General features: G+C 35.9%; 1 protein-coding gene across 2 annotated transcripts in view; it reads left to right on the top strand.

Annotated features, from left to right (window-relative positions):
* DPP10 (dipeptidyl peptidase like 10) overlaps positions 1 to 14,768 on the top strand; it is a 752,684-nt gene that overhangs the window by 671,888 nt on the left and 66,028 nt on the right. For both annotated transcript variants that reach the window (XM_053597757.1, XM_053597758.1), the window contains exons 14-16: positions 6,241 to 6,332; positions 6,730 to 6,777; positions 10,734 to 10,855. In XM_053597757.1, coding sequence (XP_053453732.1) covers positions 6,241 to 6,332; positions 6,730 to 6,777; positions 10,734 to 10,855 — 262 coding nt within the window. The remainder of the gene's footprint in view (positions 1 to 6,240; positions 6,333 to 6,729; positions 6,778 to 10,733; positions 10,856 to 14,768) is intronic.

Below are 14,768 nucleotides of genomic sequence, written 5' to 3'. Positions count from 1 at the left end.
ATCACTCATTACAAACATTTTAGAAAGTAGTATGCCCCCAATCCACAATTCTATCACCTAATCAACCCAATAAAATTTATTTCATTAAATTTCCACACTGTATCTGATGAGGACATTGTCTGAAAACAATTAGATCATCTTGCGTGATGAATAGACAGTAAATTAGAGCATGCTATTTTTAAGCACTTATAACATTCCTCTTAGTGAGAAGCTGTAAAAGTTAAACAAAATTTAATATAAGAAATTAGAATGAACAGAATGTAATCAGGTAAAAGGCACATGCTCTGTTAAACTTGTACTGATATTGATGTGTTTCCAATTTGTAAATAGAAGTATAAAATTAATATTTAACTTCGTTGAGTACGATAAGGTCCCCACCAATTCAAGGAGAGGTGCCGTATGTTTAATGACCAAATAAAATTCCATTCTAGATTTTCAGCCTTCTTTTAAGAATGAATAAATTACTTATTTTATTGCTTTTTATTCTAAAATTAAAATATGAATATGATTTAAATTATATTGCCATATTTCCTTTATTAAAAATTTACTATGGTTATATTCATATTCAGTGTTTCTGTTCTGCCAAGTTGATGTAACAAAAATAAGAATGCACAGAAAAAAAAAATAATTTACTGTGGAGAAAAAATTGCTATTCTTTACCTCTTTGTTACATGACTTTTCTGCACTTTTATTTCTGTTTAAGGTATTTGATCTAACTGAAATACTGACAACCCACTGTGAAATCTAGTTAAGCCCTTTAATATTTATTATTGACCCAGATATGACCGTATTCTACCATGTTCTGATGGGAATTGGGATTGTTTACCTTGAGCCTAGATCAAAATTAACCTTATCACTGCTCTGATATGCTGCTATGCTATATTACTGAAACTCAGTGCAAGCTATTATATGTGAGTGAGGTTTATTCTCTAGCCTGTATTTGCCCTAGGAGAGAAAAAGCAAGTGAACAATTAGAAAAATTTAAAATAAAATGCAAAGATTATGCGGTTGTTATTATGGCTTCCAACATGAGGTATTTTGGTTTTACTCTTAAAAGCCTAATACATTTTGGACCCAATAGATCGTTGAAGTATACAGCATATAATTTGACTTTCACTTTTTGTACACTGTGTTCAAACAACCCACAAAACACTGTATTTTCCTCATGACCACCTTACTCCAGAAACACTTGTGTTCTTAAAACACACACACACACCCCAAAATTCCTTACATAGGTAAAGTAATTTAACTGAGAAATCTGTGAACAAAAGGTGTCTCCAATTATTTATAAGTATTTAGCAAAGACTCTCTCTCTCTATCTCTCTTTTCTTTCTCTCTTTCACAAGGTCTGGCTCTGTTGCCTGGGCAAGAGGAGAGTGGCATCATCGCAGCTCACTGCAGCCTCAAACTTTGAGGTTCAGGCTGCCTGCCTCAGCTTTCTGAATAGATAGGACTACAGGCATGCACCACCATGCCTGGGATACTTTTCCTATTTTTTTCTAGAGATGAAGTCTTGCTATGTTGTTCAGACTGGTCTTGAATTCCTGCCCCCAAGTGATCCTCCGCATCAGACTCCCAAAGTGTTAGGACTACAGACATGAGCCACTGAATCTAGCCACTTTTTTTATTTTTTGAGATTTTTTTCCCCATCTCAACATTGGTGCCAAAGATGTGCTAAAACCTTGAAAGTCTAGCTTCCTGTCCTCCTTGGCTCATTCAAAGCAGGGCCTGGAGATGAGTAAGGGGAGCTAGCGACTGTCCAGAGGAGACATGTTTGGTCGGGTTTTAGAACTCAGGCCAGCCTTTGGGTCGTGCAGGTCTCACATCTCACACATTGGGCCTCATCTTTGCACATACACATTTAGTCAAAAAGTACTTGTAAATACAGTAATGCATCAGACGCTATTCAAAGAAATTGCTATAAAAAGTGACATGTTCTTAAACAGCTAGAAGTCTAGAGAACTCCCTTCAACAACAAGATATAGACTATGTAGGAAAATGTTGAAATGCAGATGCATATCAATAAGACCTAATTTTTGAAGGGAGATTCTAATACCACCTCTACATAATCTAGAAATCTTCTTCAGTTTCTGGTTTCAGTCGTGTGGAAAGTACATATTAAGGCTCAGCACCCATAGTAGAGTGGTTAGGGCGCCGGCCACATACACTAAGGCTGGTGGGTTTGATCCCAGCCTGGGCCTGCTAAACCACAATGACAACTGCAATAAAAAAATAGCCGGGTATTATGGAGGGTGCCTATAGTCCCAGTTACTTGGGAGGGTGAGATAAGGGAATCGCTTAAGCCCAACAGTTTGAGGTTGCTGTGAACTGTGAAGCCACAGCACTCTACTGAGGGTGACATAATAAGACACTCTCTCAAAAGAAAAAAAAAAAAAAAGAAAGTAGATATTAAAATAAAACTTCCACATGGAAGTATATTTTAGCTATATTTATACCAAAAATGCATTGGAAGTATTACTTAGCTAATAGATTACATTCTCTGAATACTATGTAATTAGATTATGAGTCAGCAAAAAGAAAATCACAACTTTTAATAAGCTGTATATCTGGAAATAAAATAAAATTTCTATATTATTCATGGATTCAAGATGAAATCAGCAAATACTTAGAACTAAATGAAAATACTATATATTCCAACATATGGGATACAGATAAATGATAATAATGGGAAAATTTATAGTAAAATTTAATTAAACTTATATAGTATTAGTTTTATGTGTGTGTGTGTGTATGTGAGAATTTAGAAAAAGAAAAGAAGAAATTCAAATGTAGAAGGAAGGAAATGAGCAAAAGAGTAAAAATTAGCAAGCTGGAAAGCAAAGATAAACAGATACCTATCAAAGTTAATTAAAATGGGGGAAGTCACAAAGCACAAGATATGAAAAGATGAGAAAACTATAGATTTTAAAATAGTGAAAGAATATTATGAATAATTTTATGTCAACAAATTTGAAAATTTAGGAATTGTTGGTGAATTCTAGAAAAAAATCAAGTCTGATTTGGGAAGGAAATATCATAAATTGTCCCATTGTATTAAGAAAACTATGTCAGCATTTAAAAAAATATATACATATATATTTAATATCAGGCACAAGTGGATTTTAAGGGTAGGTTATACAACTATTCAAGGGACATTTAGTTCCAATTTTACAGAAATACATTCTGAGAATAGAAAAAGATGTCATATTGTTAACCATATTTTATGACATAGTTATTATCATCTTGCATCCAAAGCACACTAAGTCAGTAAGAGAAAGTTAAAAAATCCTCAAACAAACATTAGCAGATTGAATTTTTAATACATTAAAAAGACAACTATTATTTTTCACAGGGAAATGCTGAACTTGCTGAAGTTTAAAAATCTGTAGATTTCACTGCATTTACATCTTTATGGGAAAAGCGATGATAATCACCATAATAGATGCAGACACAGGTTCCATTGAAGTTTATAAAATAAATATTCAAAAACCTTAGGAATTAGGAATAAAAGGAATTTCTTTAAGCTAATGAAGGTAACTCTAAAGTTTTGTTAACACAGCATAATCGAAATGGAACCTTAGTAGCCTTCCCTTTAAAATTAACACTGAGATGAGGAACCAAAGTGGGGTAGTCTGAAGATGCACAAAACTGGAGTTGGCAGTTTTTAAAATTACCATCAAAGAGAGAGAAAAAACTTGAGAAGGGTGACATCTGGTAATATTGGAAGTAAGGGAAAGATGTAAAGTAGTGATAGCAATTAACAGCCCTGCAGCAAAAACAAAAGTTTATGGGATATTAGAATACACTCATCTACTCCAAACAGTGCCACCTCAGAAGCACCCTTCAGGGTACTAGTAAGAGAAAGCTAGTGAGCCCCCCAATCCGTCAGCACCCTTATGTCCGTACCTTCTGGAAAACCCAGGATATTTATAAAGAGCCAAATAGGACTGTCAATAGAAACACAAAGTTCCTATATGAGGAAAACTGAAAGTAGGAATACAAATTTCTCAGTAGATGAAAATACTTCTCCAGGAAAAGTAACTACAAAGCCAATTACTATAAAATAATTGTCCAGGATGAATTAAATCACTAAATAACTGTTTGCAGTTATAAAAGTATTTTAAGGTATGTATTTTTAATTTCTAAGGAAAAGGCAAAATGAAATTGAGCCATGATGGCCATCCAAAGTGGGTTGGCCACAGTTTGCAAGCTGTGAACTGAAGGTGAGCCTGCAGGACAATTGTTTCAGAGGATGGCAACTTTTGAAAGGAGGGGCGAGAAGCAACATTAAGGAGAAGTATTGGAGGTGGAATGCCCTCTGAATAAAGTCCTCTGCTGATGTTAGAGAGTTCAGGCTTGGCCTGGCCTGGCCCTGTGGAGTAGTCCCAAATCAGGGCAAGAGCACTAAATTTTTATATCTTGATGTTGACAAAACTGTCCTTAAGTGGGGGCTGCCTTTGAAAAGAGGTCTAATCTTGGGCACAGCAGTGGTCTTCAGTGCAGGTGTCTTAGTAAGCGTGGGTTGCCCTGACAAATATCAAAGTCCAGGTGGCTGAAACAGCCAACATTTGTTTCTCACCGTTCTGGAGGCTGAAAAGTCCCTGATCAAGGTGGCAGCAAATTAGATTCCTAGCGAGAGCCCACTTGGTGACTTGAGATGGTGGAGTTCTTGCTCTGTCATCTCTCGCTTTTCTCTTACGCTAAGGGAACTAATTCTGTGATGAGAGATCCACTCTTATGACCTAATTACTTTCCAAGGTCCCACCTCCAAATACCATTATGTGGGGTTCAACATATGAATTTCCAGAGAAGACAGAATTATTGTCTGTACCACCAAGTGACCCCCAAAGAAGAGTGACAGGTGAAAAGATGGACAAGTCACAGTCCTAAAAGAAATTCAGTGAAAAGAATGAGGATATCAAAGCCTTAATTGAAATACCCAGGGAAGCAACTCTACCTAAATATAAATCAAACTGGTATAAATTTAATTGAACATATTACTACATTCACACACATAAACAAACACATCCACAGAGATAGATATGGAAATCTGAGTATCTATCTACCTAGCTACCTACATTATCTATCTATAAATGCACCTGTCTCTTCTAAAAAAGTCTAGAACTAAAACCATAATAGCAGAGAGCAGACCCAACCCCAGGTCCTGGTATCTAAATAACACAGTGCAGTGGGAATAGCTGAGCTCACTGGAGTATGTACACTCACAGGTCTGAGACAGAGGAAGTAAAATGATCCCAGATCATCTTATTGTGCAAAACCAGCATTATTGTTGTTTCTTTTTTCTAAAGAATAGAGGTGGATTTGAACACCTAACCAGATTTCGGTGTTCTTTTAGCACCATGAAGAACGACAACAGTAATGGAAGTCTCGTGTCACATTTAATAGTTCTCTAGTCAATAGAAATAGGAGGAGGAGGGATGGAACAAAAACACGTACGTGGGAAGAAGAAAATTAGGATAAATTCTTTATAGAATTCACTTTACCATGGATTAAAAATCACTTTGAAATGATAATTTAATCAGGGAAAGGTCATGAGAGATTCTAAAACTACTGAGTGAAAAGTTCATGGAGAAAGACACCTCACTTTTAATAACAAGGTAAAATTATCACCCATACAATATTTTTTCCAAAAAAATGTTTTCCTTGAGTTAAATAATAAGAAAACAAGCAGATAAACCCTAAATGCTCAATATTTTGTATAAGACCACTGTATAAGGATCAAGAGTCTTAAAAAGTGTAAATTTTATAGAAAACGAAAAAGATAGAATGACAGTTTTGCTTCAAAAGAGGCTAAAGAGATGACAACTCCAGGCATAGCCAAACTTTGATAGTTATTCTACTTAAAAACACATAATACATAAAATTATGTATATAGAGGGTGTCCATAAAGTTATTTTGGAATTTAAAATAAACAGTCAACCATTTTAAATAGTTGGGCACCCTGTATTTATACACACATATGAAATTAAATTATTTGGGAAAGTTACATAAACTTTAGTTAAACTATATATTTAGATTATAATATAATTTTCATTGGGTGATTTGCTTATATGGGAAAATACTTTTAATCTTGAAAAATTTGTTTGGATTTAGTCAGAAAACCAAACAGTAGCTGAGAATTGAAGAATTACAAGTGGCACAGGCAGTTGGCACTTCCGTGTTTACCAGAGAGATGCTGTTTAAATAAAAAGGAAATCAATATTTTCTATTTCTTTGCAGAGTAAAAGTGAGCAAATTACCGTGCGGCATCTGACATCAGGAAACTGGGAAGTGATAAAGATCTTGGCATACGATGAAACTACTCAGAAAATGTGAGTGTCTTCGGTTCTCTAGTCAGGCTTAAAGTCAGGGTTGTCAAATACTATTTTTTCTACTAGAAATATGTTTCACTTACCATAGCCCTAGTCAAAACAAGCCAGCTATAAAAAGAGTAAGTTTTTTTTAAAGAAAACCTTGACACTTCACATGGAAACATCTTAACACAGATGCACGTACCACACACACACTCAGAGAGATTGAGAGAGAGATTATGAAAAGGGGTGATCTTAGGTTAAAAAAAAAAAAAATTACCAAATGGATCCTAGCTTTATAGTTGAATAACAAAGCAGCTCTTGCCTGTTTCTTGACAGTTTTGAAAATTCAAGTGAAAACTCAGCGTAGCAAAATAGATCCATGTCTGACGGTTGTGGTGTTTTCTTTCCTGGACAGTTACTTTCTAAGCACCGAGTCCTCGCCCAGAGGAAGGCAGCTGTACAGGTGAGTGGTGAGCCAGGATCGCCCACCCAGCTCAGCTTCTCAACGGCCATCTGCACAACATAGTGAAGGGATGGAAAAATCGGATGCATCATTTCTTTTCTTTTTTTTATTGTTGGGGATTCATTGAGGGTACAATAAGCCAGGTTACACTGATTGCAATTGTTAGGTAAAGTCCCTCTTGCAATCATGTCTTGCCCCCATAAAGTGTGACACACACCAAGCCCCCCCATCCCTCCTCCTGCTTTTCCTCCCCCCATAACCTTAATTGTCATTAATTGTCCTCATATCAAAATTGAGTACATAGGAGTCATGCTTCTCCATTCTTGTGATGCTTCAACATAGCTAGGGGAGAGCCAAGTCCATATGAAAAAGCCCCACGCTCTTGGTCCAGTCCCTTGGGAGGACCAGAGCTTGGTGGAGACCATTCTCCCCTCCTCAGTCTTCTTTTCACTTTCCATTGCAGTTTCAAAATTTCCTTCCTTTTGTGGTTTGCTTCTTGCAGCCCCACCACGCCAGAGGCATTTACATATGATTCCCTGTGGCTTCTTATTATCCTAAGACTCTTTCTGAATTTTCAGTGCCTTAATGTGGCACATGTGAAATTTATTCACGGACAGCATAATGACGTTGTGAACACTTAGTCAAGTGTATCAGTGGAAGCTTCCTTTTTTGTCATGTAGTTCATAAAATCCAATGAGGTGGTTTAGGAGGTAGCATCCTTTGTTCATTGCTCACTAAAATAAATCAATGCATGGGGAATACTTGCTTCTGCCCAATTATCCCACATGCAAAGCTATATTCATTCAAAGGGCTTAATTAAGATCATACCTATTTAGTATTAAAATTTCTCCTCACTCGAAGAGTTTTCACCAGGACCTAACAAGAAGGACTTTTATTCTTGGCTAGTAAGAAACCTATTAAGCCTAGACTTTATATACACGCTCTGATTTCCATTTCACAGGTCCATTCTTAAAGTGCCAATACTGCCATGGCATATTCTCAGTGGGAATTCATCATGTTTGAAGAAGTGTCACCACTGATTCTTACCAAATTCTAGACTTTCCTTTGAGAGTGAAAAATGCATGTTTAAAGTACTCTAACTTCTTCTAATTCACCCACATACTTATTTATGTACAATTTGCTTTCACCTGTACCAAGCCTCTGCTTTTATCACCCCTCTCAAGATATCATTTTTATTTTCTTACTTTATGCTCTTGAACCTTTTGAAACCCATGTTCTCAATTCTAATGACTTCCAGGGAAAAGGAAGCTGTTTATTTAGAGATACTTAGTCAAATTTTGGTTTAAAGGTCTTGATTGAAGTAATGGTCACTTTGCCTTTTTAGTGACCTGAAGCTTATCTTTTTTGAAACATACATTAACGATTGAAATTGTTAGCCATTAACAATACTTTAGAGATGTGGAAATAGTTGATCAGTACTTGACCAAGGGCGATGCCTATGGCTCAAGGAGTAGGGCGCCGGTCCCATATGCCGGAGGTGGCGGGTTCAAACCTAGCCCTGGCCAAAAACAAAAAACAAACAAATACTTGACCAAACTCCCATTTTGTAAAACTCTTAAGGAAAAGTGACAGTGTCCGAATGTTAGGCTTAATCAAGTTCAGCAAATGCACCTGCCTCAATTTTTCCTCCCCTTATTAGTCTAAAACAGTGGTTCTCAATCTTCCTAATGTCACGACCCTTTAATTTAGTTCCTCATGTTGTGATGACCCCCAACCATAAAATTATTTTCAGATAGAGGAGCAGTGTCTGGGTTCCTAAGACCATTGGAAATATGTGTTTTCTGATGGTCTTTGGTGACCCCCGTGAAAGGGTCATTTGATCCCCAAAGGGGTCGTGACCCACAGGTTGAGAACCGCTGGTCTAAAATGTGACTTGAATCACAGTGACTCCTTAGATTTGTGTGAATATCTTATCTGTCTCGTGATTGAGGCAGAACAGTCAAAATATCTCTGACCTATACCAGTGTAGCCACCTGGATCATAAAGAAAACGTAGTAGCCATAAATTGCCCCTTATATAGCTCATCAAATGCCGCTCGGCCTGATGGTAAGATAATGTTAGTATATGACACAGGAAACGCAATGTCTTGCCGAGGATATTAAATTGATCACTGGTTGACAATGTATGGCGTTAGACCCCTGCAGAACCGGAACAGTTACCGTGCTCAGTGCTACTACCTTTGTGTCTCAGATTTGCTTTTCTTTATTTCAACAATCTTATAATCTAAATAATGAGAAAATAATAGCTTAAATACCCAGGAAACTTGGATCTGAATGCTTTATGGAAGAGTAGAGAACAAAAGATTTTAAATCTTAGAATGTTAATAGCCGTGCACAACTGGGAGGATTTCGAGGCCTCTCTGCATTGATGGCTGTACAATAATGGTAATATAATTAATGAAACTGAATTGTAACCTTAAAAAGGGTTAAAATGGAAAATGTTAGGTTGTATACATTTTACCACAATTTTAAAGAGAGAAAAAATTGTATGATTATTTTAAAAGTTATAAGAGTAAACTAGTTAATGTATTTAAATGTCTAGTATTTTTTACTTGCTTTGACTATTAAAGGGAAACAGGGGATTATAATCAAGCCCACAGTATTTTGAACATGAAATTGTGATTTTGTGAGCTATGCTTAATGTTTCACCTCAGCTGCATCTGGTGCTTCTGGTTTCTGCCTAAACACCCCTGTTCCCATCCCCATGCCGGCATGTTGAAATCAACATAACAATTATTCATTTATAAATTTATTGTCAAAATCATGTTTTGTTCCAAAATGAAATTGAAAACCTTTTGTCCAATAAAGTTTTTTCATACATCCTCAGCACTGTTTTTATTTACTGGCCTAGGTAATTTTGCCTGCGGATCTATTTATAAAATAATTTGATATGAAATTAGGCAAATATCTCAACCCCTCTGACTTTAGGCTTCATTATTGCAAAATAAAGATAATGATCCCAGGCAGCACCTGTGGCTCAGTGAGTAGGGCGCCGGCCCCATATATTGAGGGTGGCAGGTTCAAACCCACCCTGGCCAAACTGCAACAAAAAATAGCTGGGTGTTGTGGTAGGCATCTGTAGTACCAGCTACTCGGCAGGCTGAGGCAAGAGAATCGTTTAGCCTAGGATTTGGAGGTTGCTGTGAGCTGTGACACCACAGCCCTCTACCCTAGGTGACAAAGTGAGACTCTGTCTCTAAAAAACAAAAAAAAATGATGATCCCATTTCTCTTTACCTCAATATTTCAATGTGTGTTCATTATTATTGTATGTATTATAAGATAAAATTAACTTTACATAATTAAAAATAATGAATGCGGGTGGCGCCTGTGGCTCAGCGGGTAGGGTGCCAGTCCCATATGCCGGAGGTGGTGGGTTCAAACCCAGCGGCCAAAAAAAAAAAAAAAAAAAAATAATGAATGCAACTATGTGGTAGAAAACTTTAATACAGATGCCAAATTCTAATATTTAGAATGTTTAATTTAGGAAATTATAATTTTGATTTTTATTTGAATGGTGAAAACATTTATTCCTCTTTTAACTAATATTTATTGATGGTTACATAATCCCAATTTTTGTGGGAAAATCCCTTTAAGGGCTTTACAGAGAAATACCTTAAAGAAAATGCAAACAACAAGCGATATTAAGTCCCATGGAAATTAGTTTATTTATAAGCTACATATACATACATATGTACATATTATGATCACATATGCATACAAGTATACATAACATTAATTTTATTATAGAGAAGAAAAATGTGTATGTTTTAATGATGGAGATAGATTTTGCATGTGTATGGTGAGTCCTAATTTATAAGGAACTTCTAAGCAAGCACTGACATAACCCGTCTGTTTATCTCATATTTAAATATGGATGCCACACATTCAAGTGCCTGGAATCTTGGCATATCTAACTTTCTTTTTCTTTCCCCAGTGCTTCTACTGAAGGATTATTGAATCGCCAATGCATTTCATGTAATTTTATGAAAGAACAATGTACATATTTTGATGCCAGTTTTAGTCCCATGAATCAACATTTCTTATTAATCTGTGAAGGTAAGTTTATAAGTAATTTACAACTTCTTCTTCTTTTTTTATTTTAGAATCTGGGTAGACTGCCAGATAATCCTATATGACTTTTAATGGAACCTATTATATTTAGTCAATTAGATCAGTATCTAATTAGTACTATGAGCAATTATTACTCTAGCTGTATTATTTGATATTCCTAATTTATAAATTTTTGTTAAAAGTTAGACATTATGGAGTTACTAAGATATGAGTTTTATATTGCATTTAGAAATAAAAATGGATAGTAAGTCAACATGTACACATGATCCTTATTTGAACATAAGCATTTCAAGGTGAATAAATATATTTTATTACCTGAGCCATGCCACAAAAATAAACTAATTTATATAATCTTTAGGAAAAATCAGTAGTCTTCTTATTAAAACAGTAGCTTGGTTGGTAAGAGATTTGGGATCAATGGAAATTGAATTCCCGGCTCCAGCCTTGTCAGTCTGAGCAATTGCATTCAACACTATTACTTTTTCTATCTTGTAGCAATATGCTGTAGTCTTACAGGGTTGTACAGTGTCTCTTAGATATAGTTATAGAAATTGTTTTCCATTTAATATGATACTGTATTTCCCAGAAATGAAATGAAATTTATGTAATGGGATGAATTAAGTGCTACTACATCAACTGGTATCATAGCCTGTCCTTTTTAAGACAAAAGAAGTAATATGGCAACGCTCTATTCTTCAAGTTACATTTTCTCTTGATATATGAAATAAAGTAATCAATAAAAGAAGTACTAGTTTAATCACCCTAAGAAGAAAAACATTAGACTTTCTTTTCTTTTTTTTTTTTTTATTGTTGGGGATTCATTGAGGGTACAATAAGCCAGGTTACACTGATTGCAATTGTTAGGTAAAGTCCCTCTTGCAATCATGTCTTGCCCCCATAAAGTATGACACACACCAAGGCCCCATACCCGTACCTCTGTCCCTCTTTCTGCTTCCCCCCCCATAACATTAATTGTCATTAACTGTCCTCATATCAAAATTGAGTACATAGGATTCATGCTTCTCCATTCTTGTGATGCTTTACTAAGAATAATGTCTTCCACTTCCATCCAGGTTAATACAAAGGATGTAAAGTCTCCATTTTTTTTTTATGGCTGAATAGTATTCCATGGTATACATATACCACAGCTTGTTAATCCATTCCTGGGTTGGTGGGCATTTAGGCTGTTTCCACATTTTTGCAATTGTAAATTGAGCTGCAATAAACAGTCTAGTACAAGTTTCCTTATGATAAAAGGATTTCTTTCCTTCTGGGTAGATGCCCAGTAATGGGATTGCAGGATCAAATGGGAGGTCTAGGTTGAGTGCTTTGAGGTTTCTCCATACTTCCTTCCAGAAAGGTTGTACTAGTTTGCAGTCCCCCCAGCAGTGTAAAAGTGTTCCCTTCTCTCCACATCCACGCCAGCATATGCAGTTTTGAGATTTTGTGATGTGGGCCATTCTCACTGGGGTTAGATGATATCTCAGGGTTGTTTTGATGTGCATTTCTCCAATATATAGAGATGATGAAAATTTTTTCATATGTTTGTTAGCCATTCATCTGTCATCTTTAGGGAAAGTTCTATTCATGTCTCTTGCCCATTGATATATGGGATTGTTGGCTTTTTTCATGTGGATTGATTTGAGTTCTCTATAGATCCTAGTTATCAAGCTTTTGTCTGATTGAAAATATGCAAATATCCTTTCCCATTGTGTAGGTTGTCTCTTTGCTTTGGTTATTGTCTCCTTAGCTGTACAGAAGCTTTTCAGTTTAATGAAGTCCCATTTGTTTATTTTTGTTGTTGTTGCAATTACCATGGCCGTCTTCTTCATGAAGTCTTTCCCCAGGCCAATATTTTCCAGTGTTTTTCCTATGCTTTCTTTAAGGATTTTTATTGTTTCATGCCTTAAATTTAAGTCCTTTATCCATCTTGAATCAATTTTTGTGAGTGGGGAAAGGTGTGGGTCCAGTTTCAGTCTTTTACATGTAGACATCCAGTTCTCCCAACACCAGTTATTGAATAGGGAGTCTTTCCCCCAAGGTGTGTTCTTGTTTGGTTTATCAAAGATTAGGTGGTTGTAAGATGTTAGTTTCATTTCTTGGTTTTCAATTCGATTCCAAATGTCTATGTCTCTGTTTTTGTGCCAGTACCATGCTGTCTTGAGCACTATGGCTTTGTAGTACAGACTAAAATCTGGTATGCTGATGCCCCCAGCTTTATTTTTATTACTAAGAACTGCCTTAGCTATACAGGGTTTTTTCCGGTTCCATACAAAACGCAGAATCATTTTTTCCAAATCTTGAAAGTACGATGTTAGTATTTTGATAGGAATGGCATTGAATAGGTAGATTGCTTTGGGAAGTATAGAAATTTTAACAATGTTGATTCTTCCTGTCCATGAGCATGGTATGTTCTTCCATTTGTTAATATGCTCTGCTATTTCCTTTCTGAGGATTTCATAGTTTTCTTTATAGAGGTCCTTCACCTCCTTCGTTAGGTATATTCCTAGGTATTTCATTTTCTTTGAAACTATGGTGAAGGGAGTTGTGTCCTTAATTAGCTTCTCATCTTGACTGTTATTGGTGTATACAAAGGCTACTGACTTGTGGACATTGGTTTTATATCCTGAAACATTACTGTATTTTTTGATGACTTCTAGGAGTCTTGTGGTTGAGTCTTTGGGGTTCTCTAAGTATAAGATCATGTCATCAGCAAAGAGGGAGAGTTTGACCTCCTCTGCTCCCATTCGGATTCCCTTTATTTCCTTGTCTTGCCTAATTGTATTGGCTAGAACTTCCAGCACTATGTTGAATAGTAAAAGTGACAGAGGACAATCTTGTCTGGTTCCAGTTCTAAGAGGAAAAGCTTTTAGTTTTACTCCATTCAGTAAAATATTGGCTGTGGGTTTGTCATAGATAGCTTCAATCAGTTTTAGAAATGTGCCACCTATGCCTATACTCTTCAGTGTTCTAGTTAGAAAAGGATGCTGGATTTTATCAAATGCTTTTTCTGCATCTATTGAGAGGATCATGTGATCTTTATTTTTGCCTCTGTTAATATGGTGGATAACGTTTACAGACTTGCGTATGTTAAACCAGCCTTGCATCCCTGGGATTAAGCCTACTTGATCATGATGAATGACTTTTTTGATGATAAGCTGTAATCTATTGGCTAGGATTTTGTTGAGGATTTTTGCATCTATATTCATGAGTGAGATTGGTCTGAAATTCTCCTTTCGTTTAGGTCTTTTCCTGGTTTTGGTATCAGGGTGATGTTTGCTTTATAAAATGTGTTGGGGAAGATTCCTTCTTCCTCAATTTTTTGGAATAATTTCTTCAGTACAGAAATAAGCTCTTCCTTGAAGGTTTGATAGAATTCTGGAGTGAAGCCATCTGGACCAGGGCATTTTTTGGTTGGAAGATTTTTTATTGTTTCTTTGATCTCAGTGCTTGAAATTGGTCTGTTCAGGAGCTCTATTTCTTCCTGGCTGAGTCTAGGGAGAGGGTGTGATTCCAAATATTTATCCATTTCCTTCACATTGTCAAATTTCTGGGCATAGAGTTTCTGGTAGTATTCAGAGATTATCTCTCTGCAAGAAAAACATTAGACTTTCAGTTGGGTTCCTTAGAGGAGTGAAGTTTCAAGATAGCATCTTTTGGCAACAAATTAACTAGTAAATTTTACATAATTGGAGATTTTTGTTAATGTGTTTTTTAATTGATAATATAATTAGCCCAAAGTTTTATTTATTTTGCAATGAAGCATTCCAATTATGCATTCATTCTTCCAATCTTGGCTGAGTGCTAAATAGAATTTAATCTTAGATCAGTGGATGGGGTAAAGGGTTGTAAATCAGCTTTCTGACTATTGCTGACAATCTAATAAAAGACTAGAGAT

Source organism: Nycticebus coucang, chromosome 7 (assembly GCF_027406575.1).
Source record: "Nycticebus coucang isolate mNycCou1 chromosome 7, mNycCou1.pri, whole genome shotgun sequence".
NCBI lineage: Eukaryota > Metazoa > Chordata > Mammalia > Primates > Lorisidae > Nycticebus > Nycticebus coucang.
The sequence above is the reverse complement of the archived record's forward strand: the minus strand, read 5'-3'. Positions and strand labels throughout refer to the sequence as shown.